This window comes from Orcinus orca, chromosome X, assembly GCF_937001465.1.
Source record: "Orcinus orca chromosome X, mOrcOrc1.1, whole genome shotgun sequence".
NCBI lineage: Eukaryota > Metazoa > Chordata > Mammalia > Artiodactyla > Delphinidae > Orcinus > Orcinus orca.
In genome coordinates, this window is record NC_064580.1 from 61,868,571 (window position 1) to 61,896,520 (window position 27,950).

At 52.5% G+C, this 27,950-nt stretch overlaps 2 protein-coding genes across 4 annotated transcripts in view; both read left to right on the forward strand.

Moving 5' to 3' along the window:
* Positions 1–623: 623 nt before the first annotated feature.
* On the forward strand, positions 624–27,327 carry NLGN3 (neuroligin 3). 3 transcript variants are annotated; one of them, XM_004275758.3, is made up of 8 exons: positions 624–977; positions 3,534–4,190; positions 4,826–4,885; positions 8,841–8,900; positions 10,613–10,762; positions 16,887–17,072; positions 19,600–20,389; positions 21,251–27,327. In XM_004275758.3, the coding sequence occupies exons 2-8, from the start codon at positions 3,734–3,736 to the stop codon at positions 22,092–22,094; spliced, it is 2,547 nt and encodes an 848-aa protein (XP_004275806.1). In that variant the 5' UTR covers positions 624–977; positions 3,534–3,733; the 3' UTR covers positions 22,095–27,327. The 3 variants fall into 3 exon arrangements, with proteins under 3 accessions (XP_004275806.1, XP_004275807.1, XP_004275808.1); XM_004275759.3 differs by lacking the exon at positions 4,826–4,885; XM_004275760.3 differs by lacking the exons at positions 4,826–4,885; positions 8,841–8,900 and having other exon boundaries at positions 625–977.
* Positions 20,278–27,950, forward strand: part of GJB1 (gap junction protein beta 1) — a 45,369-nt gene continuing 37,696 nt past the window's right edge. Inside the window, exon 1 of the mRNA XM_033439094.2 lies at positions 20,278–20,389. The gene's annotated coding sequence lies outside the window, so the exon portion shown is untranslated. The remainder of the gene's footprint in view (positions 20,390–27,950) is intronic.

A 27,950-nucleotide genomic window follows, 5' to 3' on the forward strand; every position in this document is an offset into this window, starting at 1 on the left:
AGTTGCACTCTATTACTGGGAAGTGTCAAGTGTGCTGGTAAAACCAGGAGCACCAGTCAATACCCAAGTTACAAAAAATTCCCTCTTTGAGGTCCATGAAGCCCTTGCTCAGATGGGACTTACCAAGTTTAAGAGTTGCGTACACAAGGAGTGGAACTCCCCGACAGGGTAAAGTTGAACATGATTAAAGCTTTCTTCTGCCCTGTCCTATCCTGACAGAAACATTCTGAGGAGCTATAGGGGTAGAGGCTTTGCTGGGATAAGGGACACTCAGAGGGGCTTGGGGTGGGGGGCTACTGAAACTGGACAGGTGCACTACACACAGAAACACAAGACACAAAGACAGCCAGATCTGGAGGAGAGAGACTGAAGTGGTCCGACAACTGGCACGCTGACAGCCGGAGTGTGACATGCCCCAGCAGAAAGGAACAGCATTGACCTTTGGGAAAGTGACAGGATGAGGGCAAAGTGCCCCTCCCACACACACACCTCCTGGTTGCTGCTTGAGTGGTGCTGGTGCTGAGGAGAGGTGAGGGATGCCAAGTGAGGTGGAGGTGGGTCTTCGTGGAGTGTGACTGGGGACTCCTGCAGGCAGTGCCTCAGTTTCTCCCTTTGTTTCAAGGTCTCAAGCTTTGCACGTAAAGTTTGGACTAGCTGCCCCGGAAGATCACCTGACTGTGACTTGAGGGGTGTGAGAGAGAGAGGGTGGGGAGAGAGCTTGAGGAGAGCGTGCTTGAGCCTGGGAGGAATTGGGCCATGCCCCAGGACTTGAGCCATCTCTGGCACAAAAGGAGTTAATGGCAGGGACCGCGCCCCCCCGTGTCCGGGCACGCGCAGCGCGCCCCCTCTGTGCGCGGGCACAGCAGCCAGGCTGCCGGAGAGCAGATCTCGGGGATTCGGGTGCGGAGCCCTTGGCCTGGAGGCGATATGGGTGGTCCGTGGCCCGGTTCAGTCGCTCGCAACAGCCCGGGGAACAGGTGAGGCCGCCTGCCCCGGTCTCTCATCCTCTAGCTGCCCATACCTTGCCCTGATCCTATCCCCCCCCAATCCTGGGGTGCTCCACTTCCCAGCCAGTGCTCCCCATCCATCTCAACCCCACGTTCTCCATCAGCACCCCTGACCCCCCAATCCTCCCCTGCTTTTCTCCTCCACCTCCTCCCTGAATCCCGCACCCTTATCATCCTCCCGCCCATGGTCCCTCTATTTCCACAGCCCGGCCCGCATGCTCATCAAAATATCCCTCCTGAAGGCCCCCAGCCCCATTCCTGTATAGTACATTGCCAGTCCCCCCTCCCCCGCAGTGCAGCCCCATCTCTCTTCCATCATAGCATCTCACAGCCAGGCTCCCTCCCCCACTCTCTGCAGCCCCCCCCAATGGAGGCCTTTATCCTATCCTCCCCCATTCCAATGCAGCTCCGTCCCCCAATACCATTCCGAACCCGCATAGCCCCCAATACTGCAGTTCTTGACACCAGTCCATTCCTGCACAATGCCCCTAGCCCAATACTGCTCCAGCCCAGAAAGTACCCCCAGATGCCATTCTAATCCCCGGCATTGCCGCCTCCCCTTGTCTTCTCCCAAATTGCAAGTTGGACCAGGATGGAGATCTTGGCCTTGAAGACTCACAGTGGGTCCTAGGGTACAAAGGGCGTTTGGGGGTCGGTCGATTTGTCTAGGTGTTCACGGGGGGAGGGGCTGCAGGAAATTGACTCAAAGGAGAATGGCATTTGGTGCGGAAGGGTTACTGGAGTGGGAGGCATCCCGAAAGGGTTAATGGAATTTGCGGGGAGGGGCGGCACCGAGGGGGTTAATGATGTGTGTGTGGGGGGGTTGCTGGCGGGGAAGCCGTGTGAATGAGCGGTCTGTGCCCCGGAGTTGCCATGGAGACAGTGAATGGGGGGATTGTGTGAACTCAGCTGCGGACTATCCCCCCCCATACACACACACACACACACACACACACACTCCCTCCTGCCCCACCTCCCTACCCTTACCCCTTCCTTCCCCGTCCCCTCCTCCCCTCCACCCGGGTGCATTCTGGGCAGCGTCTGGGATCTAACCACCCATACTTTGCTCCCCTTTTCCTCCGAGCCCCCACCCCTTTAGTCGCTTTGCCCGCCCTCCCTCCTCCTCCTCCTTCTTTTTCTCTTTCTCTCTCTCTCTCTCTCTCTCTCTCTCTCACACACACACACACACACACACACACACACACACACACACACACACACGACACACACACACACACACACACACACACACATTCTCATTCCCCTCTCTCGGTGGCCGATTGCCGGGCGTTCCCAATCTCCCTCCCCCCACCCCTTCAGCCAGTTCTTAAAGGAGCAGGCCCACAATCTTGGAAGGCGGGAGAAATAGGGGGAAGCTAAATTGTGTGTGTGTGTGTGTCCATGCGGAAGTGTCTGTGTGTGCCTGTGTATATATGTTGACTGTACAACTGTTTTGTCAGAAGGCCTGTGTGCCTCGAGTGTGTTGCTGTTTCTGTTCCTGTCTCCACCTATGTGTCACCATTATGCTGCATGTGTCTCTGGATATTTACCTATGCGATGTGTGTGTGATTATGTTTCAGTAAGTCTCTGCGTGTGTCTCTGAATGTATCTCTCTGTGAGTCTCTGGCTCTGTGAAGCTCTCTGTCTCAGAATGTGAGACTATATGAGGCGATCTCTGTGGGTTTGGATTGTATGTCTCTGTGAGTGAACATCATGGTGTCTGTGGTCCCGGCTTGCTCTCTCACTCCCTCTTTGAGTGTTTGTGAGTTTATTTCTATGAGTCTCTGAGTGTGTGTCCCCCGCACTCTGCTGTTTATTTTACACTGGCTGAGCATCAACAATGCCTAGGGTGCTAGGCAGAACGCTTTCTGCCTCAGTCTCTGGCACCCCACGTGAATTAGAGATAGCTGACAGAAAGGACCAAGGCTTAAGGATGTGGGAGCAGTGAGGGCTTTGAGAAATGTACAGGAGGGTCTGGGGACTCTGGTGAATGGCTGTCCTGCCCCCTGCCCTGCCAGAGGGAGATGGGGTCTCTCTGGGGGCCCCTTTGCCTATCTGCTGTGTTCCCTTCTTCTGCCTTAGTCCCGGAGTGAGGTTCACAATCCTACCGTCTCCTGAGGTTGAGGTCCCTGTGTGGGGTCATGGGTCTTGGGGGGCTAGGAGCTCAGTGTCCACGCAGCGTGCCCAGATCCATTTCCTGTTCTCCCATCGCCTGCTACCATATGCTACTCTGGTTCCAGCTGACCCCGATGAGCTCCATTGGCTGAGGAGTTGAAGTCGGGGACTGGCAACTTGCAGTGGCAACAATTGTCAATCTGTCGACCCCCTTGGCTTTTCCAACCATGGCCCGGACACAGCAAGTGGCTCTGACTGGCAGTGGAGATCGTCTGAGGGTCCCTGGAACCCCGGGCATGGGAAACCTCTCCTAACTGTAGGAGAGTAGCCCAAGAGCAGCAGGGCCCCAAAGACCCACTCCATAGCCCTCCGCGACCATCTTGGATGACGCATACTTCCCTCTTTCCACAGGCCTGTCTGGCCCTGAGGGAGTCCCCTTTCTGAAGCTGTGGTGCTCGGAAGACCTGCTCTCTACGTTGCCGGGCACCTGTAGGTGTCCCTCGAGAGCTCAGTTTTGAGGTTCAAGTCAGTGTGGCCATGAAGGGGCTGCCTATTGGGCTGATGCTGTGACCCCGGAGTCTGCCTTTCCTGCCAGTCCCCCGGCCCGGAACATGTGGCTGCGGCTTGGCCTGCCCTCGCTGTCCCTGAGCCCCAAGCCCACAGTTGGCCGGAGCCTGTGCCTCACCCTGTGGTTCCTGAGCTTGGTGCTGAGGGCCAGTACCCAGGCCCCAGCACCCACAGTCAATACTCACTTTGGGAAGCTAAGGGGTGCCCGGGTACCATTGCCCAGTGAGATCCTGGGGCCTGTGGACCAATACCTTGGGGTGCCCTACGCAGCCCCCCCCATCGGCGAAAAACGTTTCCTGCCCCCTGAACCACCCCCATCGTGGTCGGGCATCCGGAACGCCACACACTTTCCCCCAGTGTGCCCCCAGAACATCCACACAGCTGTGCCCGAAGTCATGCTCCCTGTCTGGTTCACGGCCAACTTGGATATCGTCGCTACTTACATTCAGGAGCCCAACGAAGACTGCCTCTACCTGAACGTCTATGTGCCCACGGAGGATGGTGAGTGCGGCCAGGCACTGTGCCCTCCTTGCCTCCCACCCGCCCCGCTGTGTTTGTGGCTGGCATGTGGTGGTGTGCCCTGCTGCATGCATCTGTCTGTCTGTGAAAATGCTTCTAACCATCACTCTGCTTGGCCTCCCCCTTCCTCCTCCCTGTTCTTTCCTCTCCCAGCATTGTCTGAGCTCCCATGTGTGAGTGACACTGTTACCAGGAGGGGCCTGGCCAGGCCTGAGAGCTTTGACAGGTCTAGGGCCAGGTGCTGGATGGGGGTTCCCTGGGGGAGTATGGGTCACTGCTGGCAGCTGCCCGCGGGAGGATGCTGGCGCCACCAGGCCCCCCTGTTGCCATTCCACCTGCTCAGAGAGGTGGTAGGTGTGTGTGGCCAAGGGAGCTGGGTGTGTGAGGGGGGCAGGGGGCAAGCCTGGTGGGCAGTGCTCAGGTGCCTCCTCTTTCACTAGCTGATGCCTCCTCCCGCGGGGGTCACACTAAGGTAAGTGACAGAAGCAAGGAGATGGTGGGACAGGCTCTCTGCCACGTGCCGCCTGCAGAGCAGCTCTTGGGGCCTGGGGGGGTGCGGGTGCATGCCCCTGGGCAGAGGCCTCCTGTTATTTTTTAGTTTTTTATTCATTTTACAGTAAAGCGGATTTCCAAGGAATGCGCCCGAAAGCCCAACAAGAAAATTTGTAGGAAAGGAGGTAGGTAGCGAGCCGGCGGGGAGGGAGAGAGAGAGAGAGGGAGGGCTGCCTGCCCACCTGCCCTTGCCCCCGAGGACCCAGCCTTCCTTCAAGTAGCCCAGGCTCAGGGGGCGGTCGGTGAGCAAGCATAAGCTCCATCTCATCCGAGGGCCCCGGCTGCTCTTCAGGGAGGCTCTGGTGGCCTAAGGCAGGTCCAGAGCAGAAGCAGCAACCCCATTTCTTCCAACCTTCCCAGCCCCAAAGTCCACCCTAAAGTGTGTGCCAAAGACAGAGCCAGTGGTTCCCTCTGGGACACCTCAGGAGAAACTCTAAGCCGCCAAGATGGAGCCAGAGGCTCTGACCTTTGCCTGGTGAGGGAGCCACCAGCTCATCCTTCCGTGCTCTTTCCCGGATTGAAAGTCGAGAGTCAACTCTCCAGCCGTGGAGCTTAGACCAAACTGTAGCCAAGTGTAGCAACCCTGCCCACCCACCCCACCCCCGCCCACCACCTCCGGCCAGGGCCTAGCTGAGTGACCCGGGCTAGCCTGGTGGCAGACCTTGGGGGTCTCCAGGAACTGTGCACTCTGAAGGAGGCACGGGATCCCGAATTGCAAACTGACCCTCTTTCCGGGAGGAATCTGTCACCCTCCACCCGTGTAATAATTCTTCCTGTTCAAATACCACTTTATGTTTTCTGCAAAGCGCTTGCATACTTACCTCAGAAAATCCCCCCTCCCACTTCTGTGGAAGCTTATGAGGCAGGAATTGGTATCCCAATTTTACAGATGAGGAAACAGGCCCAGGGGAGTGACTTGCTGCTGCTCAGGGCCCCGTCGCTGGTCTGTGGCAGGGCCTGGACCATAACCTGGGTCTCTTGACCCTCAGGGCCGTGTTCTTTCCACTGTAGCATGCGAGGCAACTCCCATCTGGTCCTTCCCACCTCCCCTACTCTGAAACAAATGGTGAAATGTGGATGGGTTGAACCGAATTGGAAACAGTAAGACTAAGGAACAAGTGGAAAAGCACAGCCTAGTCCCTACAACCCTTTGGCAAGCTTGGAGTTTGTTTTCCTTTGAAATCATAGGGCGGGGTTCCCCCAAGTGGGGTCGTCAGGATTCCTGGGACTGAGCGCCCCCTACTAAGTAAGAATCTCTGCGGGCAGAGCCCGGCGATCTGCCTGTTGCACTTTTGATGCTCACTGAAGCTTTGAGTGAGGTCTGCTGCCCTGGGGATAAGCGTTACACCACCTCCCCACACCCAGCCCAGGACCTCACACTCAGAAGGCAATCAGTAAACATGTTTTTGCACGAATGAAGACGCATTGCGGTGCCGCAGAAAGAGTATGGGTCTGGGAGCCACAAGCCTGACCGAGTCCCAGCTCTGCTGCTCACTCACAGTGAAACCTCAGACAAGTCTTTTCCTTTGAGAACCTCTGTTTCTGCATCTGAAGGCGGTAGGGGACTATTCTGGTCTTAACATTCCATTAACATATAAAAGATTTCAGGAAGAGGGTCTCTTAAACCTACTGCTACTAGTTACTTGCTTACTTGGGTGCAGGGTGGCAGAGGGGGAGGCGATGACATTAACCATTTCCTAGGAGCAATGATCCCCCAGGGCACCAGTAAGAGCCTAGGGCAGTCCAGTCCAGTCCAGTCCTGAGAGTTTGGCTAGAGAGCCAACTGGACGCTCCAGTCAAGTTCAAACACTTACCAATCGTGATTGTTGACTATGGGCAAGGTCACGTGCTAGGTGCTGTTGGGATGTGGAGGGATACGAGGTGGAGGAAAGATTTAGAAATAACTGAAGACCTGATCGCTACTCTGAGGAAACTCCTAGCCTAGCATTGAAACTCAGCTGGTTTAGCTAAGCCCCACAGGCCGAGCTGGGAAGTGGGTTCCAGACAGCGTGGGAGAGGGCATCTGGTCATTTAGCTGCTCAAATGAGTTCCCTATCCAGGGCCTGTTGGCCATTTGGAACAGACTTAAAAAGTCTGCCTCTCGGGGGAGACCCGTCCCCAGAGGTGGTTAGGGTTGTGATGTGTGCAGGGCAGGCAGGGCTGGCCTGGCTGGGCTCCTGCCGCAGCACAGTTGTTGGGCTGGGGGACGGTGGTTGAGCTGGCCCGGGGGTGGGGGACAGGCGTGGCAGCAAGGAGTTGCTCAGCGAGTGCTAAGCTGAGGGAGCAAAGGCATCTGTAAGGAGGAAGCTGGGACAAGGCAGCAACCCAGGGACATTCCCAGAGGGGGGCAAACGGGATGCATCTTCTAAGTCGGGGTCCAGGGGAAGCGAAGGATTTCTTGGGGAAGATAAGCCCTGTCCCCCAACCTCCACCCCCATCAAGTTGGAGGGAATTCATGTTTAGGGATGGGTGATTCCTTGCCGTTCGGGGGGCTGTCTGCTGTGTGGGTGATGACGCCCCATGTCCCACAGGGTTTCTGAGGGCAGCACCGTCGTCGTCAGGTGTTAAGAGGGTAGGCGCCACGGGAGGTTCGGGAAGCCGGAGGCAGTTTCTGCCCCTCAGGCTGGGCTCTTGCCCTGGTTGAAAAGCCATTTTGTAATTGGAGGGCGGCTCCTGTTGTGATTAATAGCTGTAAGGGAACCCAGACCAGCTGAGAAAGAGGGCTATTTGCTGCCTCCAGGCCGAGAGTATCTGACGTCTTAGACAAGAGGATAAGCCCTGGGGTGCCAACAGAATGACCTCCGTTTCTACACACTGACAAGCACCCAGGCGGTGGGTCCTCTTTCTCAAAGCCGTTCTCATGATGAACTTCTCACCTCCTTAGAATGAGAAGGAGAATTGGGGATAGCTCACCCAGGCCCTAAACGTCTCTCTTCTCTCCTCGGGTCTCTTCTTTTCTCTCCTTCCCTCCCCTCCCCTCCACCCCACCCCATGCTCCACCTCTTTCCTGACTTATTTTTTCCCTTCCCTTTCCCCCGTCCCAGAAAGGTGGCATGGTGCAGTGGAAAGACCATGGGCTTTGGAATCAAGCAGACCTGGGTTTGGATCTCACCTCTAGCACTTCCTAGCTGTGCAATCTTAAGCAAGTCACTTTGCCTCTCTGAACCTCAGTTTCCCCATCAGTGAAACAGGAATAAAGATAGTCCCTCCCTCAGTGGGGTGTAAGGATCAGACAGTAAGGCAGAAGTAGAGTGTCTGGCACATGGTAACCATTTGGTACATGGTAGGAGCTGCTACCATTATTCCTATCTCTGTTTTTTTCTCTCTCTCTCCCCCTCTCTCTCTTTCTCTCTCTCTCATGTCCCTTTTCTCCTTTTCCCCTTCCTTCTCTCCCTCCCTCCCTCTCTGGCTCTCTTTCGATCTCAGAGCAATGCTTGCTGCTCTCAGGCCTGGTTCCTGTGGGCAGGAACCCCATTTGCCATTACCCAGAGCAGGCCCCAGTGAGGAAGACCGGAGGGAAAGCTTCATCTCCCATTTTCTCCTGTGGGAATCAGGGTCAGCTGAGGCCCAGCTGGAGCCTGCCCACTGGGCCCGAATAGCTCAGGGCTGGAGTCCCTGGCTCTGCCTTAACAGCTCATATCCGTATCTACACGTGCTGGCGATGCTGCCTCTCACCTTTGGTGCCTGCCTCTGCTCTCCAGCTCAGCCTGCCTGTGTACACACGTGCAGCCCCTTCCACCCAGGAGAAGTCCTTTCCCTGAGTGGGCCTCTGGCTCTGTGCCCTGGCCCACCAGCTGCTACCTCCTTCCTAACTGGGAAGGTGGTTGGTTGAGACAGGCTGTTGGGGACAGAGAGGTGCAGGGAGGCCAGTACAGCAGGGGCCTTGCAACACTGTCATCCTGATGAAGGTCTGGGCCTCAGCCCACCCATTCCCTCAGTTCTTGCCATCCCTCCTGCCTGTCCTGGGCCCAGGCCCAGAGCTGGCTTGCTGGGCCACACTGCAGTCATGCTGTTTTTGAATTCTCTCTCTGTTTTGTTCTCTGTTCTGTGCTGTTGTGTCTCCCCGTGTCTGGTCCCCAGGATCCGGCGCTAAGAAACAGGGCGAGGACTTAGCGGATAATGACGGGGATGAAGATGAAGGTATTTGGGGGCTGCAGGGCGTGGCGGCTGGTGCATGGCACAGAGCCCCTCCCCCTCTCGATGGGGAGAAGCCCCGTCTGTCTGTCTGTCCGTCCGTTGGTGTGTTTCTGTTCCTGTATGAGGCCGTTGGGCTGTTCATCCATCTTTGGCCTGGTCGGCCACTGGGAGTTCCAGGGTGATGGACACGGCTGGCGGGAACAGGGCACCACGAGCAGAGCCATGGGGAGGGCATCCTCCTCGCCCCGGTCCCCACTGCCCAGAGACAGCTTCCTCCCCCATCTTCTGTGGTTCACGGGCACCTGCCCCTACTGAGCAGCAGCGAGAGTGGAGAGAAAGCAGGACTGAGGGGGGCGGGGGCGAGGAGAGGCACAGAGGAAACGGAATGGCGAGGAACCCCTGTGTTTCTGCGGGGAGGCTGGCTCCTGGAAGAGGGGCCCAGCAGGATGCTGAACTGAGGAGTGAGGCAGTGACAACCACAGGGCCTGGGGAACAGCGCCACCTAGAACCTCCTTGGCCTTCACCCAGAAAGAGAGAGATGGCCTCAGGGCCAGGGGCTGCATTAGGTTCAGGACAGGGCCACAAGGACTGGGCCAAAGCACCGGGCTGAGGCCAGGACGCCACAGCCCGGTCAGTGGATGGCATAAGATCCTTGGGTGACGGTTGAACCAGTCTTCCTTCCTCCTCAGGAAAACAGGTTGTGTTTGCTCGGCAGCAGAGAGCATTCTCTTCTACCTCCACGCCCCAGACCTGGCCTGGGGGCCACACAGCTCAGGGGGGCCCACTGGTGGCTGGTAGGGCTGTGCCAGTGCGGCAGAGTGTGGTCCAGCTCACAGGCCGAGAGGCTTCAGGTCGAGGTGATCAGGCTGGGAGCCTTCTCGTGGCCGCCCAGCCCTGTCGCCGCACTGCTCGGGTCTTGGGAGCAGCCGCTTAAAGGTCTCTCGTTGAGTGGCCTCTGCGGAGGCTCCATCTTCATCTTAAAGCTGCCTGGGGGCAGGCTCTCTCATCCTTAGTTCTGCCCCCACCTCTTCCCCATCCCCAGTGTTTCCAGTTAAGTCTGCCTGATGCCCGGGGAGAATGGGGTAAACGAGCACGTGGCTGAGAAACCATGTCAGTGAGGTTCTCGCCGCCACAACACACACACCCCATCTCTGCCATTCACTCCCCTGTCCCCACATTCTCCCTTGTTCTCTTCCTGTGCCACCCCCTATTCCCGCCCCTCTTGTCTCTGTCTGCACTGGGGGGCCAGCTGCTGCCAATGGCCGTATTTCCATGTAACTGGTCTAGTCCTGGGGGTTTCAGGGCTCCCCAGCCCCTGCTCTCTAAAGCCATGTCAGGTCCCAGGACTCCTGGGTGCCCGGGGCAGGGACTCACTGATCCAGCTAAGGGACCTGCCCTTTCTCTTCCTCCCTCCCCCTGTCCCCCAGGGCCCAGCCACGGCCTCTGTAGACCTAGCTGTATCAGGAACGCCTGGCTGCCTTCTACTGGGAGGCACTTGAAACCAGAGTCTTTAAAAGCATCACCGACGTCCAACTTTCTCTGGCTGATGCTCAAGCTCCGGGCTGAACAGCCCCATGAGTCCTGCCCTCAGAGATGGCGGTGGTGTCCTGGCACCTGGGATAGCTTTGCTGCCCACACCCCCCCACCCAGGGCTGGCGGGGGTGGGGGAGGAAGGGCAGCCTACCCAGCCTGTGTCTCACCCCTTCTCCTTGCAGACATCCGGGACAGTGGCGCTAAGCCTGTCATGGTCTACATCCATGGAGGCTCTTACATGGAAGGGACAGGCAACATGATTGACGGCAGCGTCCTGGCCAGTTATGGCAACGTCATCGTCATCACCCTCAACTATCGGGTTGGAGTGCTAGGTATGGTTCCCTGCTGGGTGCCTAGAAGGAAGCCTGGGTTCTCAAGGAGGGAGGAAAGAAAGCTGAGGAGCTGAGAACAGGCCGCCTTGGTTCTCTAGCTGGTGCTAATGACCATGGCCACAATGTTGTTATCCCATAGCCCCTACCCAACTGCCCGGGGCTTCCCCACAGTGTCCCTAGGCCCGTTCCTGGAATGTTGAGATGCCACTGGAAACTCAATTCAAACTTCACACCTTCTCTTAGGTCTCCAGCCAGGTCTCTGGTTCCAGACTTTTGCCTGGCTGAGTTTTGTAGAGTCGATTCATTTTCTGGTGTCCTAGCCTCATCCCGACCCACCCACCCCACATCCCTAAACACCCCACACATGCACAGATACTCCTTCTAGCCAATCACATATCCACACACCCACGTACCCTCACATGTCCACCGTCCACGCTGCCCACATCCACCAGCATGCATCTATTTCTCGCTCACCCCCCCAAACACACATACATACCCATACACATACAGACCCCGACATCTACATCTACAGACCCCCTCACATATATGCACATTCCCCCACCACTCCATACACACTGCACACGTATAGTCTCCCTGATGCACATATCCACATACCCAGATGCCTCTCTACACTCCACATCCACACCGCACATCTACACAGATTTCTCTCACCTTCCATGGACGCATACACACACACACGTTCCCATGTATCTCTCCCTCCACATCTCTGTATCCACATCTGTGCCCACATACACCACAAGTGCCCCCACACTCACGCTTTCCTCTACCCCCATAATACACTCTACACAAAGACCCACACCCTGCACGTCCACATCCGCGCACAAGCCCCACATATATACACCTTAAATGTACACAAATGTTCCTTCCACACATACACGGGCAGATCCACGTCCCCCTACACACCCCACTTCCACCTCTCCTCCAACAGCCACACACACACGTATGTCCCTCACCTTCCCTACACAAACACGAACCAGCGTTCCCCTCCCTACACATGTGGGAGCCATACCTGCACGTCCACACCTCCCCAGCCCATAGTACACAGATACTACACACGGACCCCTCATATCCCTGCTTCCACATCTACGTACACGTCCCATGCACTACGCTTACACATCCCCCCTTAAACACACACCCACAGGCCCCGATACACGTACCCGTATCACATACACACACACACTCTTCCTATACACATCTGGCATATATATGTCCAATACATACATATTACATATTCCTACCCCACGAATATACACGCATCCATATCCCCACACCTGGTCATCTATATCCATACACGCATACGCACTCACGCACACCCCACACTTACATATCCCACATACACACATTGCACATTTATTCTACTCTCTCCACACATACATCCCCATACACTCCCACCCATTACACCATCTTCCTCCCACACACACACACTTACTTCCCAAATACCTCCTGATACACACCCATATCCCCTTCCCCACACATACTCTGTCACCCACATGCTTATTTTGGTGATTTACGCTGTCCCTCTACCCTGTGCCTTCCTTGGTAACTGTTAATGCCTAACTGTGGCCAAGGTCTTGAGGTAAACAAGTGCCTCAGAGAGGGCGACCAAGCACACACGGCCTTGCTCCCTTTCGGATGCTCACCCAGGCCTCTGAGGGCACACGCGGCCCCATAGCCCTGGAGTGGCACAAAGAAGCCAACTTCCTGCCCGGAAGGCTGGGGTCCTGAGTCCCAGTGGGTGTCTGGGCTGTTTCTCAGGTCTGCAGGCCTGGGTGCTGAACGAGCAATTAGGCACGGCTTACTCCAGGGCTTGTCGGCTGACAGGACCCTATTTTAATTTGCTTTTGAGTATGTGGCTTTGGCAGTTGGCATCCCAGAGGCCCCAGAAATGCGTTTCACTTCTGGGTGCATCCACGTACACGGAAAGGCAATCTTCTCTTGACTACCCCTTAATACTATGTGGGATAGCAAGACACCTTCTGGGGGTTCAGATGAGAGAAATGATATTCCCAGAAAAAAGTGGAGCCTGCGTTCCCTTCAGCGGCATCTGGATGCTGGGTGTGACATATGCAGGGCGTCTCCCTGGCCTCTCCACAGTCTAGTGGGCTTTGGGTTTCATGGTTCTGCCACTGCTCCTCTGTCTCTCTGAGTTGCCACAGACATCATGGCAAGGCTCTGTTCTGTAAACTGTTCTGTCCTGTTGAGAAAGGGGATCTGAGTCTCTGATAGTAAAAATGGTACCATGAAGGTGGCTGCAAACCCACACGCTTGGGCTGCATAGTTCCTGAAGAGTAATGCGTATACAAATGTAATCGCACACAGATACACAGGCACAAGTGCATGGTTGTTGAAGGCCAGAAGTAACTGTGTTACTTTATTTTCTAAATGAGGGTGACAGGAAATATTCAACTCGGTTGCTTTTAAAAATTATCAACACAAAGCTCCAGTCTCTAAGGATCAATGGAAAGCACGGAGAATACTAAGAATATGCTTCAGTTCCAAATGATCGGACCAGGTAGGAATGAAAGAAAAGAGAGAGTGGAGCATCGGGGGAGAAGAGAGGAGAAAATAAGGAAGAGAAGGAAAGGACGGGAAAGAGAAAAGAGGATACGAGTGACACACAGAAAGGAGGCGGAAAGGAGACAGAGGAGAGACTCAAGATTTGAAGTGTCAGTTGGGAGTTGTGGGCTTCACGGAAGGCTATTATTGCTGGCGAGCGCTCCCTATGATATCCTGATTTGCTGATTACTTCACAACCCTTCAATTGCTCTAATCTTTAAGCTTGTGTATCAGAAGTTCTTAACCTTTTGGGGAGTCTTGGACCCCTTTGAAATTCTGATGAAAGCTATGGACTCTTCCCCCAAAAAATGCATGTGTGTGCACACACACACACACACAGAAATTATTTCATGGGTCCCACTGAAACTCATCCACGAAATTCAGGTTAAAAGACCCCACCACCACCACCTTATAACCTCCTCTCGTTTGGATAACCAGAACAGCACATCTCGGGGTAGGATTTTTATTCTTTGAGCTTAAATAGTTAATGATCAAACTAATATTACCCAAACCTCAGAAGGAGCCATAAACTGAGATTTGGCCAGAAGTTCCCCACCACTTCCTGTGTACCCTTTAGTGCCTGCTCTGGAACACAAATGTAATCAATAAGCCGCTGATTGGATTCTGGGTACATTCAAGATGTTTTTGTCTCTTGGCGCCAGATTTAGAACACGGGTCTGTCTCTGAATCTTGGGGATTTTGCTGTAGAGCTGAGGCTCTGTTGTTTTGTTTCCCAAAACATCCCAGAACAGGTGGCCAGTTTTGGACCTCAATTATATGCATTCATTCACCCTCCCTCCCACCAGCTTCTCTGAGCCCTGAGCCCAAGCAGACGGTTTCCTCCAAGGTGCTTCTTTAGACATCTTGGTGATTCATGTATTTGGAGAATATCTCAGGCTATTCCATGGATCCCATCCAAGGCAGAGGGGTAGCTATAATCGGAGAAGCCCCCACTGGGCTTGAGACCAACAAAAGAAAGGGACCCCAGCAGGATACAGGGCGTGGATATCCCTGGGGCTGAGGAAGTAGGGGCTTGCCGAGTTTTATTCTGGGTTTCAGAATTTAATCCTACATTCTTGCTCAGGTACCCTTCAGGCAAACTGAAAACCTGATAAATGTCAAGCCTTGGGTGACACAGATACCTGGTTTTGATACAATGTGCCAGATTCCCCTGTCTTCTGTTGACAAGCAGCTTACCATGCACTGCAGTATAAACTTGGGCCCAGGGAGACTGGCTCAGATTTGCTCTAACAGTTTATGGAGTTTGGTGTTTCAGCCCTCATTCTCACATGGTTTCTGTGGGTGACTGAGTTACTGGGGAGCTAGTAGCGAGTGATCGCTCTCCCAGACTGACAGGTTTTTGTGTGCTTGTGGTCGGCGACGTTTTCTGTATCATCCGCCTGAGCCTGTTGGATAGAGCACTTCAAGCAGGACGCTTGTAGTAGGATGGTTGGCATGACGTCATCCACAGGCTTCAGTGCCTCTTATCCTGAGGTTTGTGGGATCTGAGGGAGCAGAGAGTGATGGTCAAATCCTCCACCCAGCCCTTTCAGACCTTTGTTTCTAACCCAGGGAATTGGTACATGTTGGAGAAATCTACTGCACCCAAATGCAGGCTCTTCATGCTGGTTAGGACAGACGTATTTGACACATTTCACTGAACGATACCTTGGCAAAGACCGAAGCCAAGTCTGCTATTGCGAAAATAAGAGAAAAGGGAGAGAGAAAACGGGGGAAGGAGAGAGGAGGGAGAGAGGACAGGCAGGCTAAGAGAAACACATAGTGATTTTTGCTGGAGGGTCGCAAGGCTTGGACAGCCGGGATGGATATTGGTCAGCATACTTTAAGACTTGCAGGAGCAACTTCAGCTTGTGAACGAGCCAGGCAAAGGAGAAGCTGGTTCTCTTGTCTAGAGGAACAAGAGCTCCTCCGTTCATCCTCATTCAGGCTTTCTCTAATTCCTTCTCATTTCCTCATCGGGAACCTGGGGCTAAAGAGGGCTTGTGACTAGGTCCTGGGAGGAATAACTAAGTACTTTACATACTTAATTGCACCAAAGGTAAATTAATAACACACTTGAAGAGGGTGAAATGAGCTCTTTTACAGAAACTAGAAACAAAAGGACTCAAGAAAGACAGTGATGGGGTCTTGTGCCTGCCTGAGTCTGTTTAAGGTCAGCTTCTGCCCGTGGACTACCAGGACCGTCAGAGAACTCTCTGTGAGCTGAGGGAGCCTCCTCAAACATGGCCTCCCACAAAGTTGATCCCAGGGGCTACAAATGAGCTTTTAACTGTGGGGTCAAAAAATACTCACCCAGGTATAGGTTTCCAATGTGTAGGAGCACCACAGCTACCCACTTGGAAAGAACCTTTCTAAAAGCCTAGGGCAGGAGAAGATAGAGCCTTCCAAGGAGACTAAGGATCAGGGAAGAGAGAAAAAATGAAGCAGCAAGATCAGACTAAAATGGAAGCAGGGTGGGGGGGAATATAGGACATCTCTGTGGGATAGCCAGCAGGTGGGCGGGAAGGTAGTTGCCATGGCAACAAGTCTCCACAGCAGCAAATCCCAGCAGGTGGGTGGGAAGGTAGTCTCCATGGTGACATGTCTCCTCAGCAGCAAATCCCAGTGGGTGGGCAGGAAGACCTGTTTCTGTGGTAACCGCACTGCACTGACTTCCCCATTTCTCCACTAGAGGAAAAAGATGGTCTAACCCAGTGGTTTTCCAACTTTAGCAGGCATCAGAATTACCTGGAGAGCTTGTTAAACACACGGATTGCTGGGCCCCATCCCCAGAGTTTCCGATTCATTAGGTCTTGGAGGAGGGGGAAGTGAGGACCTGCCGTGAGAATGAAGAGAAGGGGGCATCCGAGACCCTGGAAAGAAGTGGAAATGGATGAACTTGGACAGGAGGGGCAAGGAAGGCTTAGGAATTGTAGCCTCTTGGGATCTTCACTTCCTCCAGAGAGAGAAGGATGGGGAACGAGAAGTAACTATAGATGTGTAATGTGCTGAGCATATTCGAGATGCTTATGTTCATTTTATCCTTGTTAAAACCCTTTGAAGTATTTTATCCCCATTTTACAGAAGAGGAAACTAGAGCCCAGAGATTCTCAATAACTTGCCTAAAGCTACATGGCCAGTAAGTGGTAGAGCCAGGACTCAAACCAAACTGACTCCAGGGTCCCTGCTCTTTCCACTGTATCTTGCCAGGTGCTAGGGTAATGTCCTGGCTGGTACATCAGGGCAGAGGATGCTGGGTCCTGGTCATTTGCAGTTCCTGCAGTTTAAGTCTCCCAGCTGGAGGCATCCCTTTTGAACAGTTTGGAGACCTCACCTTCCAAACTGGAGAATGGGTGGGAGGTAGGAAGCCGATCCTTCCTATAGTGATGGCGCTGGTCCTTGCAGAAAGGAGCAATGGTTAATGCTAGCTGGGTGGAAAGAGCTGCGCTGCATGCTCATCCTCCGTCCTCATGCCCCCAACTGTCACCGTCATCCAAATCCTCCATCCCTCCACCTTCACTGTCCTCGTGCCCTTTGTTGAATCCAGGTTTCCTGAGCACTGGCGATCAGGCCGCCAAGGGCAACTATGGGCTCCTTGACCAAATCCAGGCCCTCCGCTGGGTGAGCGAGAATATCGCCTTCTTCGGTGGTGATCCCCGCCGTATCACCGTCTTTGGCTCGGGCATTGGCGCGTCCTGTGTCAGCCTCCTCACGCTGTCGCATCACTCTGAGGGTGAGTAGCTCTTGGAACGAAACAGGAACTAGACAAGTGCTGGCCGCTGACCCTGAGCCCCAGTCCCTCCAGGCTCCAGGGTACCCAATTCCATGTCCCAGGAGCATCCAGGGGAGTCAGCAGCCCTCACCTGCCAGCTCGGTGTCCCTTTGGGGAGAAGTGGAAGGGAAATGTTTCTCGAGGGGAAGATGTAATTCTCCCACTGTGAGAGAGGGAAGGAGAGAATCCCATTTACATCTTGAGAAAGGAATGTTCTCCTGATGTGGGAGTCTTATTGAGGAGCGTGGGAGTAGAATGTCTCTCTCTGAAGGACAACGGCTCTTTTTGGGCGGGGGCGGGGGGGAAATCTTTCCGTGTGGGAAGGACACATGACTTCGGGTAGAGCTCTAGAGTGGAAATTAGTTTTTAGGTGTAAGAGACATTCTCTGCCTTTCTCGCTGAAGAACAAGTCTGTGCAAGACGGGAACTGCCCTTGACGGGGGTGGGGGTGGGGGTGGGGGGGCAGAGATGGGACCGAAGTGAGGATTACAAACCTGCGGGTGGGCTTTGCCTGAGGGATGTCGAGCTCTTATCAGACTCCAGACCAGACCTCTCCCGCCCCCGGGCTGTACAGCCCCCTCTAAGGGAGACTTTCATTTTTAGCCCGAAGGGAAACCTCTCTCCTTGCTGTGGGTCCCCCTGCCAGTGACCCTTCCAAGGGGGCCAAATAGGGCCTTTTTTTTGCTCAGCAGGAAGTGTTCTCTTCATTCTCTTCACCTCTGGACTATAAGAGCCCTTTCTACCTCTGAGAGGCAAAGATGAGCTTCTCACAAAGAGATCTTCCCAAAATAAGTGTCCTTCTCCAAGATGAGGAAGGCCGTAAGAGAGGACAGGGTTTATTACTGAAATCAACCTTATGAGTTAGTGATATTCTAACAGAAAGACATGCAGTCTCTCTTTGAAGAAGGCCTGTCTTTCTGAAGGAGAAAAATCACCTTCTCTGACCTAGAAATTCTGTCTCTATCCCTCCAGGGACTCCATGAGGTGAGACTAAGGTGGGATGTAGGGAATGTTGGATGTACATCCCTCCTTTAGAATATGTTTCTAGGTGACAGTACAGGAACGGGAATTCCTTTTTTCCACCAAGGAGGGTGAAGTGACTAGTTGTGAGGGTGCCTCTGTTTGGAAAGAGGAACGGTGCCTCCTCTGATTAGGGACTACTTCCCTGGGAGGAGAAGGCCTTTCTTGGTGTGCTGCTATTCTCTGTCTCATAGGGGGCCTGTGTCCCTGGAGACCTGGCTGCTTTTAAGATTTATTCTCTTGGGACTTCCCCGGTGATCCAGAGGTTAAGACTTTGCCGTCCAGTGTATGGGGTGCAGGTTCGATCCCTGGTCCAGGAGCTAAGATCCCACATGCCTCCTGCCCAAAAAACCAAAACAGAAAACAGAAGCAATATTGTAACAAATTCAATAAAGACTTTTTAAAAAAAATCTAAAAAAAAAAGATTTATTCTCTCTGTTTTTCTGTAACTGATTAATGGAGAATAATCTTTCAAAAAGTGAGGCTCACTTAAGTACTCATCTATATTTCTCTCCCTCTCTTTTTCACCCATGCAAACTCCCTTTCTCTCTCTCTCTCTCTCTTTTTTTTTTTTTTGGCCGCACCATGCGGCATGCAGGATCTTAGTTCCCTGACTAGGGATCGAACCCGTGGCCCCTGCATTGGGAGCATGGAGTCTTAACCACTGGACCACCAGGGAAGTCCCGTAAACTCCCTTTCTCTTAGAGGAACAGAACTGTGCACCTGAGGGCCAGGTTCTCCCTTACTTGGGAATGTTGGGGCCAGAGAGAGAATGATACCTTTTTCCCCTAGGGGGGAAGAATCATCTACTTTTTGAGTTTGGGGGACTGGTTCCCTCTCACCTAGGGGGAAATTTGGATCTGAGGCATCAGTAGCTTCGGGAAAAGGAAAGTGTCTGTGGAGGTTACAGCCTGGGAGGGCACGTTCCCTGGAGACTTTCAGACCATAGGGCCTTTGCCCTTGGGAATCTTTCCCTAAACTCCCAGAATGTGAGGCTCTCTCCTGTCTGCATTTCTCATCTCTCATGAAAAAGACCCCTTTGTGGTGGAAGCGCCAGCTCCCTGGTGGTGTGCTGGCACAGAGCTGGGCCCAGCTGGGCAGGAAGCAAGAGGGGAAGACAAGGAGAGATAAAGAGAGGGAGCATAAGGAAGCTGATGTCTGGGACCCAAGGGGTTAATTCTTCCTGGTGTTTCCTTAACCCCCAAGTTACCAACCATCACCCAGAACAAGGAAGCAAGAAGCAGGCAGGGGATCAGTCAGGAAAGGAGCCCAACAACCCGTCCTCTGGTCCTAACCCATCATTCCAGCCGAAAGGGTTACTCGTCCTTTGCAGTCCATTCAACCCAGAGGGCAGCCTCAGTAACAAAGGAATGAGGAGGTGTTCGATCTGTCCCTCAGGGACAAGCAAGGGAGGCTTAGGCTGTGAGAGACACGACAGATCTGACCTGGTGCTGCTTATTTTCTATAGGGCTTTTCCAGAGGGCCATCATCCAAAGTGGTTCTGCTCTGTCCAGCTGGGCTGTGAACTACCAACCAGTGAAGTACACCAGCCTGCTGGCAGACAAGGTAGGCTGTAACGTGCTAGACACCGTCGACATGGTGGACTGTCTTCGGCAAAAGAGTGCCAAGGAGCTGGTAGAGCAGGACATCCAGCCTGCCCGCTACCATGTGGCCTTTGGCCCCGTGATTGACGGTGATGTCATTCCTGATGACCCGGAGATTCTCATGGAACAGGGCGAGTTCCTCAACTATGACATCATGCTAGGCGTCAACCAGGGTGAGGGGCTCAAGTTTGTGGAAGGGGTGGTGGACCCTGAAGATGGTGTCTCTGGCACTGACTTTGACTACTCAGTCTCCAACTTTGTGGACAATCTGTATGGCTATCCTGAGGGTAAGGACACCCTGCGGGAGACCATCAAGTTCATGTACACAGACTGGGCAGACCGTGACAATCCTGAGACCCGCCGTAAAACACTGGTGGCACTCTTCACTGACCACCAGTGGGTGGAGCCCTCAGTGGTGACAGCTGATCTGCACGCCCGCTATGGCTCGCCTACCTACTTCTACGCCTTCTACCATCACTGCCAGAGCCTCATGAAGCCTGCTTGGTCAGACGCAGCTCATGGGGATGAAGTACCCTACGTTTTCGGTGTCCCTATGGTAGGCCCCACTGACCTTTTCCCCTGCAACTTCTCCAAGAATGACGTTATGCTCAGTGCTGTCGTCATGACCTACTGGACCAACTTTGCCAAGACCGGGTAAGGAGAAACCGGGGGTTCTTCTTTGGGACCCCAGCATGCCCTCCCCTCTGCTCCTCTATCCAAACCTCTTCCATCATCTCCCTTCCTAAGACAGTCCCCAAATCTTGATTGGTAACCCCTTCATCCCTCTTCCTACGTCCCCCTTTCTAGTCTTTCATGCCATTTCCTTCCCTTAAAAATTTTGCTGGGCTTCCCTGGTGGCGCAGTGGTTGAGAGTCCGCCTGCCGATGCAGGGGACGCGGGTTCGTGCCCCGGTCCGGGAAGATCCCACATGCTGCGGAGCGGCTGGGCCCGTGAGCCATGGCCGCTGAGCCTGCGCGTCCGGAGCCTGTGCTCCGCAACGGGAGAGGCCACAACAGTGAGAGGCCCACATACTGCAAAAAAAAAAAAAAAAAGTAAAAAAATTTTGTTGAGGCTCAGAACTCAGCATTAGGATTGAGCAGGAGTGAGAGTTACTGGCAGAACTATGGGATTCAAGGTTAGATGGTCGGAGGCCATGTGAAGTGGGAATAAAGTACATTCAGAAAGAGCTTTTAAAGGGCGCTCAGAAAAATTGGGCAGCTGAAAAGATTGATGGGTGCTCTGTAGCTTGTGAGAAGAAGAAGCGTCCTATAGGTTGATCTCACAGGATGGGCGTAGGGAAGGATGAAATGGTTTCCATGATGTCACGGGCAATAGGAGTTCAAGGCCTGGGGACAAACAGGGGTATGGACAGAGGGAAGGACCCTGAAAAAGATGGAAACGGTGGGACATTTTGGACTGGGAAAGGGGTTTAGGGCTGGGTGTGAGAGGAAGAATCCTGGACCCTTTCCTTGTCTAGGTAGAGTGGTGACCCCAGATTTCCATGTGGTATTTCAGGGATCCCAACAAGCCGGTCCCCCAGGACACCAAGTTCATTCACACCAAGGCCAACCGCTTTGAGGAAGTGGCCTGGTCCAAATACAATCCCCGAGACCAGCTCTACCTTCACATCGGCCTGAAGCCAAGGGTCCGCGATCATTACCGTGCCACAAAGGTGGCCTTTTGGAAACACCTGGTGCCCCACCTATACAACCTGCATGACATGTTCCACTACACGTCCACAACCACCAAAGTGCCACCCCCGGATACCACCCACAGCTCCCACATCACCCGCAGGCCCAATGGCAAGACCTGGAGCACCAAACGACCAGCCATCTCACCTGCCTACAGCAATGAGAATGCCCAAGGGTCCTGGAACGGGGACCAGGATGCAGGGCCGCTCCTGGTGGAGAACCCTCGTGACTACTCCACTGAATTAAGCGTCACCATCGCCGTGGGGGCCTCCCTCCTCTTCCTTAATGTCCTGGCCTTCGCTGCCCTCTACTATCGGAAGGACAAGCGGCGTCAGGAGCCCCTGCGGCAGCCCAGCCCTCAGAGGGGAGCCGGGGCTCCTGAATTGGGAGCTGCTCCGGAGGAGGAGCTGGCAGCACTGCAGCTGGGCCCCACCCACCATGAGTGTGAGGCGGGTCCCCCCCATGACACCCTGCGCCTCACTGCACTGCCCGACTACACGCTGACCCTGCGGCGCTCCCCTGATGACATCCCACTCATGACCCCCAACACTATCACTATGATCCCCAACTCCCTGGTGGGGCTGCAGACATTGCACCCCTATAACACCTTTGCCGCAGGGTTCAACAGTACCGGGCTGCCCCACTCACACTCCACCACCCGGGTATAGCTGCAGCCCAGAGCACAGCATATATCCCGGCTCTGTCCCTCCCGGATCCACGAACACACACACACACACACACACACACACACACACACATACACACACACACACACACAGACATATATGTATACGCACGCACCCACACCCGACAGCAGACCCACCTGCACAAACATAGACAGATGTGGGCATGCACCCGCATGTGCAACAACACAAATAAGGAAGTAAACCTGAACAAACCCTTCAAGTGGGGACGCAAACAAGTCCTTGGGGAACTGAGGACCCGTGGAACAGCAGCTGAAGCCGGCTCCCCGAGCCTGACCACAGACACTACTGGGGAGCCTGAAGCACCAGCTGGACACCCCCTTGGTGCTCGCCTTCCACCTCTCTTGGATGTGCACCACCGACCAACTCCAGACTTGGGAGCTTTAAAGAGCAGAGTAGCTCTTTCTCCCCCAGACTTGGTCTTTTTTCTGGGTCTTGTTTTTGTTGATTTTTAAAAAAAATTTTGGAACAAATGCTTCTCCAACCGATGGGTGCAAAGAAGCTCCGGAAGGGAGGGCTCCAGGCCCAGGTCTCTCTGGCTCTGGAACTCCCAGTGCTCACACAATCCGACCAAGGAACATGGCCCCCAAGAAACAGGTTCCAGCAAAACCATGGGGAGAAGGAGGAAGGGGCTCTCACTGGATGGGGTTGGAGGGCCTTAGGGGGCAACTTGCCAGCCACCTCTGTATCTCTGCGGAGGGCTGCAGAGACCACAGGGTGACCTGCGTCCCCCAGAGGCCAGGAGCATCGGCCTAGCTAGACCAGGCAGGGGACTGCAAATTTGGTGAAGGAGGTTTTGTGGAGGCCATGTGATTATCGGTGCCCTGGGTACAATCTGGGTTCTGCCTCTGCCCTTGGGGTAATGCTATCAGAAGTTCGCCCCATTTTCTTTACAGAGTCTCTTTTGTGTCTGTCATTTCTCTTTCAAAAAGGTGGTGTTTTTTGTTGTTGTTGGCTTTTTTTTTTTTTTAAAGAAAAGTTCTTAAAACACTAACGGAAACCCACGGAGTTTGTCCTTTGTAAAAATTTTAAACACAGTGTCTTGATATAAAAATAAAAAATCCAGTTAGCACTCCCAACCTGCCTCCCTTGCACAGGCCTTGCCCAACAGACCTCCTGGCAGGGCGCCTCCCTCTGCATCCTGTGCCTTTAAGCTGATACAAGTCTGGGCAGCACACTACCGGCCCCCTTCACGAAGGCCTCTCCAATCTTAATCAGGTTGCAGTCCCCACCCCCCTACCCCCCCCCCCCACGCTCTGGGTTCCTGCAGCTGAAGCCTTCTCTCAGCACCTCGGGCCTCCTAATGAAACATCAAAAAAAAACACTTCCTTCTTCACTGCACCACTCTGCTGACGCCGCCACCACCCGCCGCTGCCTCTGCCACTGCCACCATTGCCACCACCCTGCCCTCGTCCTGGACTGGGGGCTGGGAGGAGGTCTGCCCTCTAACGTGCTGAAATTCTTTTTCGTGTCTGAATCCAGTGCAGCATCAGATATGTGGACTCCCTGGCCTTGGGTGACTGACAGAGCAGGGGCCCTCTCCTCCCCAGAGATACTGGTTTCCTGGTCTATGAATTAAAATTGGAGAGGTCACTGGGGCTCTTGGAGCATTCCTCTCCAGGATGGTGATCAGTGGCTCCCTGTCAACCCTGGGGGACAGATTCAATGGGCTCCACAGAGTTAGCATTATGGTATCGTATTATTCTCAGTGACTTGAAGGACTGAACCAGGAGTCTGCTCATCAAGTGTGACAGTTGGGTGGGGTTGCTGACACCTCAGAAACCAGGAATAGAATTCTTCAAAGTGACCCTGACAAAATGAGGGAGATGAACCAACACAACAGGATGATGTTCAGAGGGGACAAACACAAGGCAGTACAAAGACCAAAATCGAGGACTAGTATACTAATATGGTACGTGGGGACAAGAGAGATGGGCAATGATTGACTTGACCCAGGTTAGTTAAAAAAGAAAAAAAGAACTGGGGGGAGGCTGGCAGGGTGGGTCACGAGTTGAATGAGTCTGAGTCCGTAGTGTAGAACTGGTTTTCTCTTCCCTCCCTGCTCCCTCCCACCCTCTTCTTTCTCTTCCTCCCTCCCTCACTCCCTTCCTTCCTTCTTTCCAAAACTAACTCAAATATAGCATATCATTGGGGCTTCCCTGGTGGCGCAGTGGTTGAGAGTCCACCTGCTCATGCAGGGGACACGGGTTCGTGCCCCGGTCCGGGAAGATCCCACATGCTGCGGAGCGGCTGGGCCTGTGAGCCATGGCCGCTGAGCCTGCACGTCCGGAGCCTGTGCTCTGCAACGGGAGAGGCCACAACAGTGAGAGGCCCGCGTACTGCAAAATAAATAAATAAATAAATACTAGCATATCATAACAAAAATTTAGGATGGAATCCCTGGGAAGTAATCAGAATCCGAATTTTTAGAATTAGAAGTAACCTCAGAGTCATGTAGTCCAACCCACTTATTTTATAATTGGGTAAATGGGCTCAGAAAAGCACAATGTCACAGTGTTAGAAACAGATCTAGAATGCAGTCCAGTAACATATGACCTTTCTCATGCTCCTCAACTTTCTCCACTCTACCTAGTATTGGTTAGGCCTTTGAAAACAGTCGTGGGTCTGCCCTTGGTCAACACATTTTCAGCATATGTAGAAAAGCTGCAGAGGGTCTGGAGAAGAGCAAAAACAATGTGCCAAAGGACTAGGGTTTTTTTTTTTTAATTTAGAAAGGAAGAAGCTGATGAAGTAACATTCAATAATTGTAGAGCACCTACTATATGACAAGTGTGCTATACCATCTTCAAAAATGTAACTCTTAAATAAGGACAGAGCTGGTGATCTGTTCTCCATTTCTTCTGAGACAGATAGAGGGGAAAAGATTGTTAAACACACGGCAAAACTTTGCTGTAGATAGGAGCTGATCATGGCACGTAGTAAGTCCTCAATAATAATTGCCAAATTGAGTGAATGACTAAGGGAAGCCATGGTGCTCACCTTCCTGAAGGCGGAGAGGGCTGGGTTACGTGACCATTTTAGATCAATTCAGAGTCTTTGTTGTCATGATCCTTTCATTGCTCCATGTCAGATATTACCAAATTGGGCCTCCTCTTATGGGGGGTGTGTGTGTACCTCCAAATTAGGAGGCTTTCTAGTTGGGAAGATTTAGACATTGCTTCTCCTCTAAGAACTCAAGGTGCCATAGCAAACCCAGCTCCAATCCTATTTGGGACCCATCAGTGAGAGATTACAGTTGGTCTTCACACCTTCAAAAGGTCTGAGTGACCTCCAAGGCAGGCAGGGTTTCAGTCTAATTGACAGTCAGTGCTGTCCTGGGGTGCCTTGAGTGTTCTTGGCCCCCTTGTTGACCGCCAGCCCTGAGCCCAGCTAAGAAAGCCCAGGTTCTTGTTGAAAGGGCTGAGGGTATAGTTAGATTTGATTTCACACTGCAAAAAACATTAGTGCCTAGACCAGGTCCAGCCTGCATCCCTAGATTTATCTAGTTTCTATATTAGTCCTTTGAGGAGCTGGACACAGCTATCTTGGGATCTGAACTTGTGGTATGTGTGAAGGGCCAGAGGTTGGTCACTGTGGAAAATCTCTGTAGGAAGTGAAGATGGTTATCAGGACTGTAGGCCAGGCCCTGTGCTGGTTTATATACCATGAGGGATAAAACATACCCCTTTTGGTGTGCATACTGTCAGGAAGACAAAACTGAACTATGATCAAATGAGTGACATGCATAATCTCTGTGACTTCAATTGTATGATAAAGGTTAAAGGAGTTACAGAAATTGCAAGAAAGGCTATGATGAGATCTGGGTAGATGGGTGGAATAGTGGGCATTCCAAATTGGGAGAAAGTCCTCAGCCAGAGCATGGAGATAAGGTCTAGATGTGCTTGAGGAGCAGTGAGGGAACTGACTTGACCGAAGTAGAGGGTTCAAGTTAAACGGTGGGAAATCAGATTGGAAAGGTAGGTTGTGGAGGCCTTCATAACAGCTGAGGAGTTTGGGTGTTACCAGATGAGTGATGGGGCGCCCTTTTTCATTTGCTAATGGTTTTACAGAGAGGAATCAAAACCTCCTAGGCAACCTTTGTGTTCCTTCTCTTCTGCAAAGAGAAGGATTTTCAGAGTCAAAGGGACAAAGTGAGCCCCAGAGAGAGGCTCCTCAAGGCAGTCTAGTCCCAGAGAGCCTTTAGCTGCTCTGAGCAACTCCATCTCATAGTTTAGGTCAATAACAGCCCAGGGTATTATGATGACCTGCAGCTCAAGTTGCAGGACAACTGGTGATGTCTTTGAAAACCCCATGGAGGGTGAAAGGGATGCACACTGCTGTGGTGTCACTGAGATCAACGAGTTAAATATTGATTGAAGGCAAGATTCGAGAACAAATGATTAAAAGGAGGATTGGTGAGCACTTACAAAAGGAAGAGAAGATCACTCAGCCTCTGCATGGATTCAGGAAAAACAAGTCATTCCCCACTCAAGCTCATTTCCTTTGATAGGGTGACTCGATGGGCAGATGAGGAGAATGCTACCCCTACAATGTATTTGGAGTTCAATAAAACGTTCTCTCACCATACTCTTGGGACAATATAAAGAAATGTGGGGATTCTAAGCGATTCTTAAGCAGTTGAACGACCACACACAAAAGGGTTCTTTCTGTTTTAATGTCACTAGATCAAATTTGAAAATTACGCATAGCTGGGAGAGAGAGCCAAAATGTGAGATGACAGAAAAAGAATTCGTAGAGCTGTCAAGAGGCTGGTATGATATATACCAGTCATGAGGCTGGACTCACTATAGCAAAATCAAAGTTTACAGGGACAAATATGAAGTCACCTATTTGAATTCCAAAATGTAACAGTACAACCGTAGGAAGTGAGAGACGTTGCTTAGAGGGTTTTAGAATAAATGAAAACTCTTCATGATCCATGAGTCAAAAGCACGGTTTGGTTGTTACAAAAAGTATTGTGGGGACTTCCCTGGTGGTCCAGCGGTTAAGACTTCGCCTTCCAATACAGGGAGTGCAGGTTCGATCCCTGGTCGGGAAGCTAAGATCCCACATGCCTCGCGGCCAAAAAACCAAAAAACAGAAGCAATATTGTAACAAATTCAATAAAGACTTTAAAAAAAATGGTTCACATCAAAAAAACAAATCTTTAAAAAAAAAAAAGTATTGTGACCTTGGGCTGTATTAATAAGAGTATAACGTCCAGAATAAAGGAGGTGATCATCTTGTGCTACTCTGCACTGGTCAGACCACACCTGAGGTCCTCCGTTCAATGGAGGCATCACACTTCAAAGGACATGTCAACAAAAGTACAGCCAGAGAAAGAGTGGTGAGAATAGTGAGGGGACTAGCAAATCCCCAGAGAAATTTGTCTACTGTCAGCAAATCATTACTGGGCTCATGGTGAAGAGGAAGCTGTAGATTTATTCTGTGTATGACTCCAAGGGCTCTGAGATCTAATGGGTGGAAGTTACAGGAAAGCAGATTTTTTTTTTTTTTTTTTTTTTTTTTTTTTTTAGGAAAGCAGATTTTGGTTCAACAGAGGAAGAGGCTTTTTTTTTTCTTTTTTATAATGAAAAAAATGATAATAAAAATTTTGGCTCATGATTCCAGCCTCTTGAAGTCCTTTTAAAATTTACTACCGACAGTTTCAAAAACAGAGAAGAAAAAATTTCCTAATCTCAACAGCCTGATATAAGCATTTCGCTGTGTTTAGGAAGAACTTTCTAATGATTAGTAATAGTCTCTGAAATTAGAAATAGACTACCCCAAACGGTAGGCAGCTCACCATCACCAGAGATA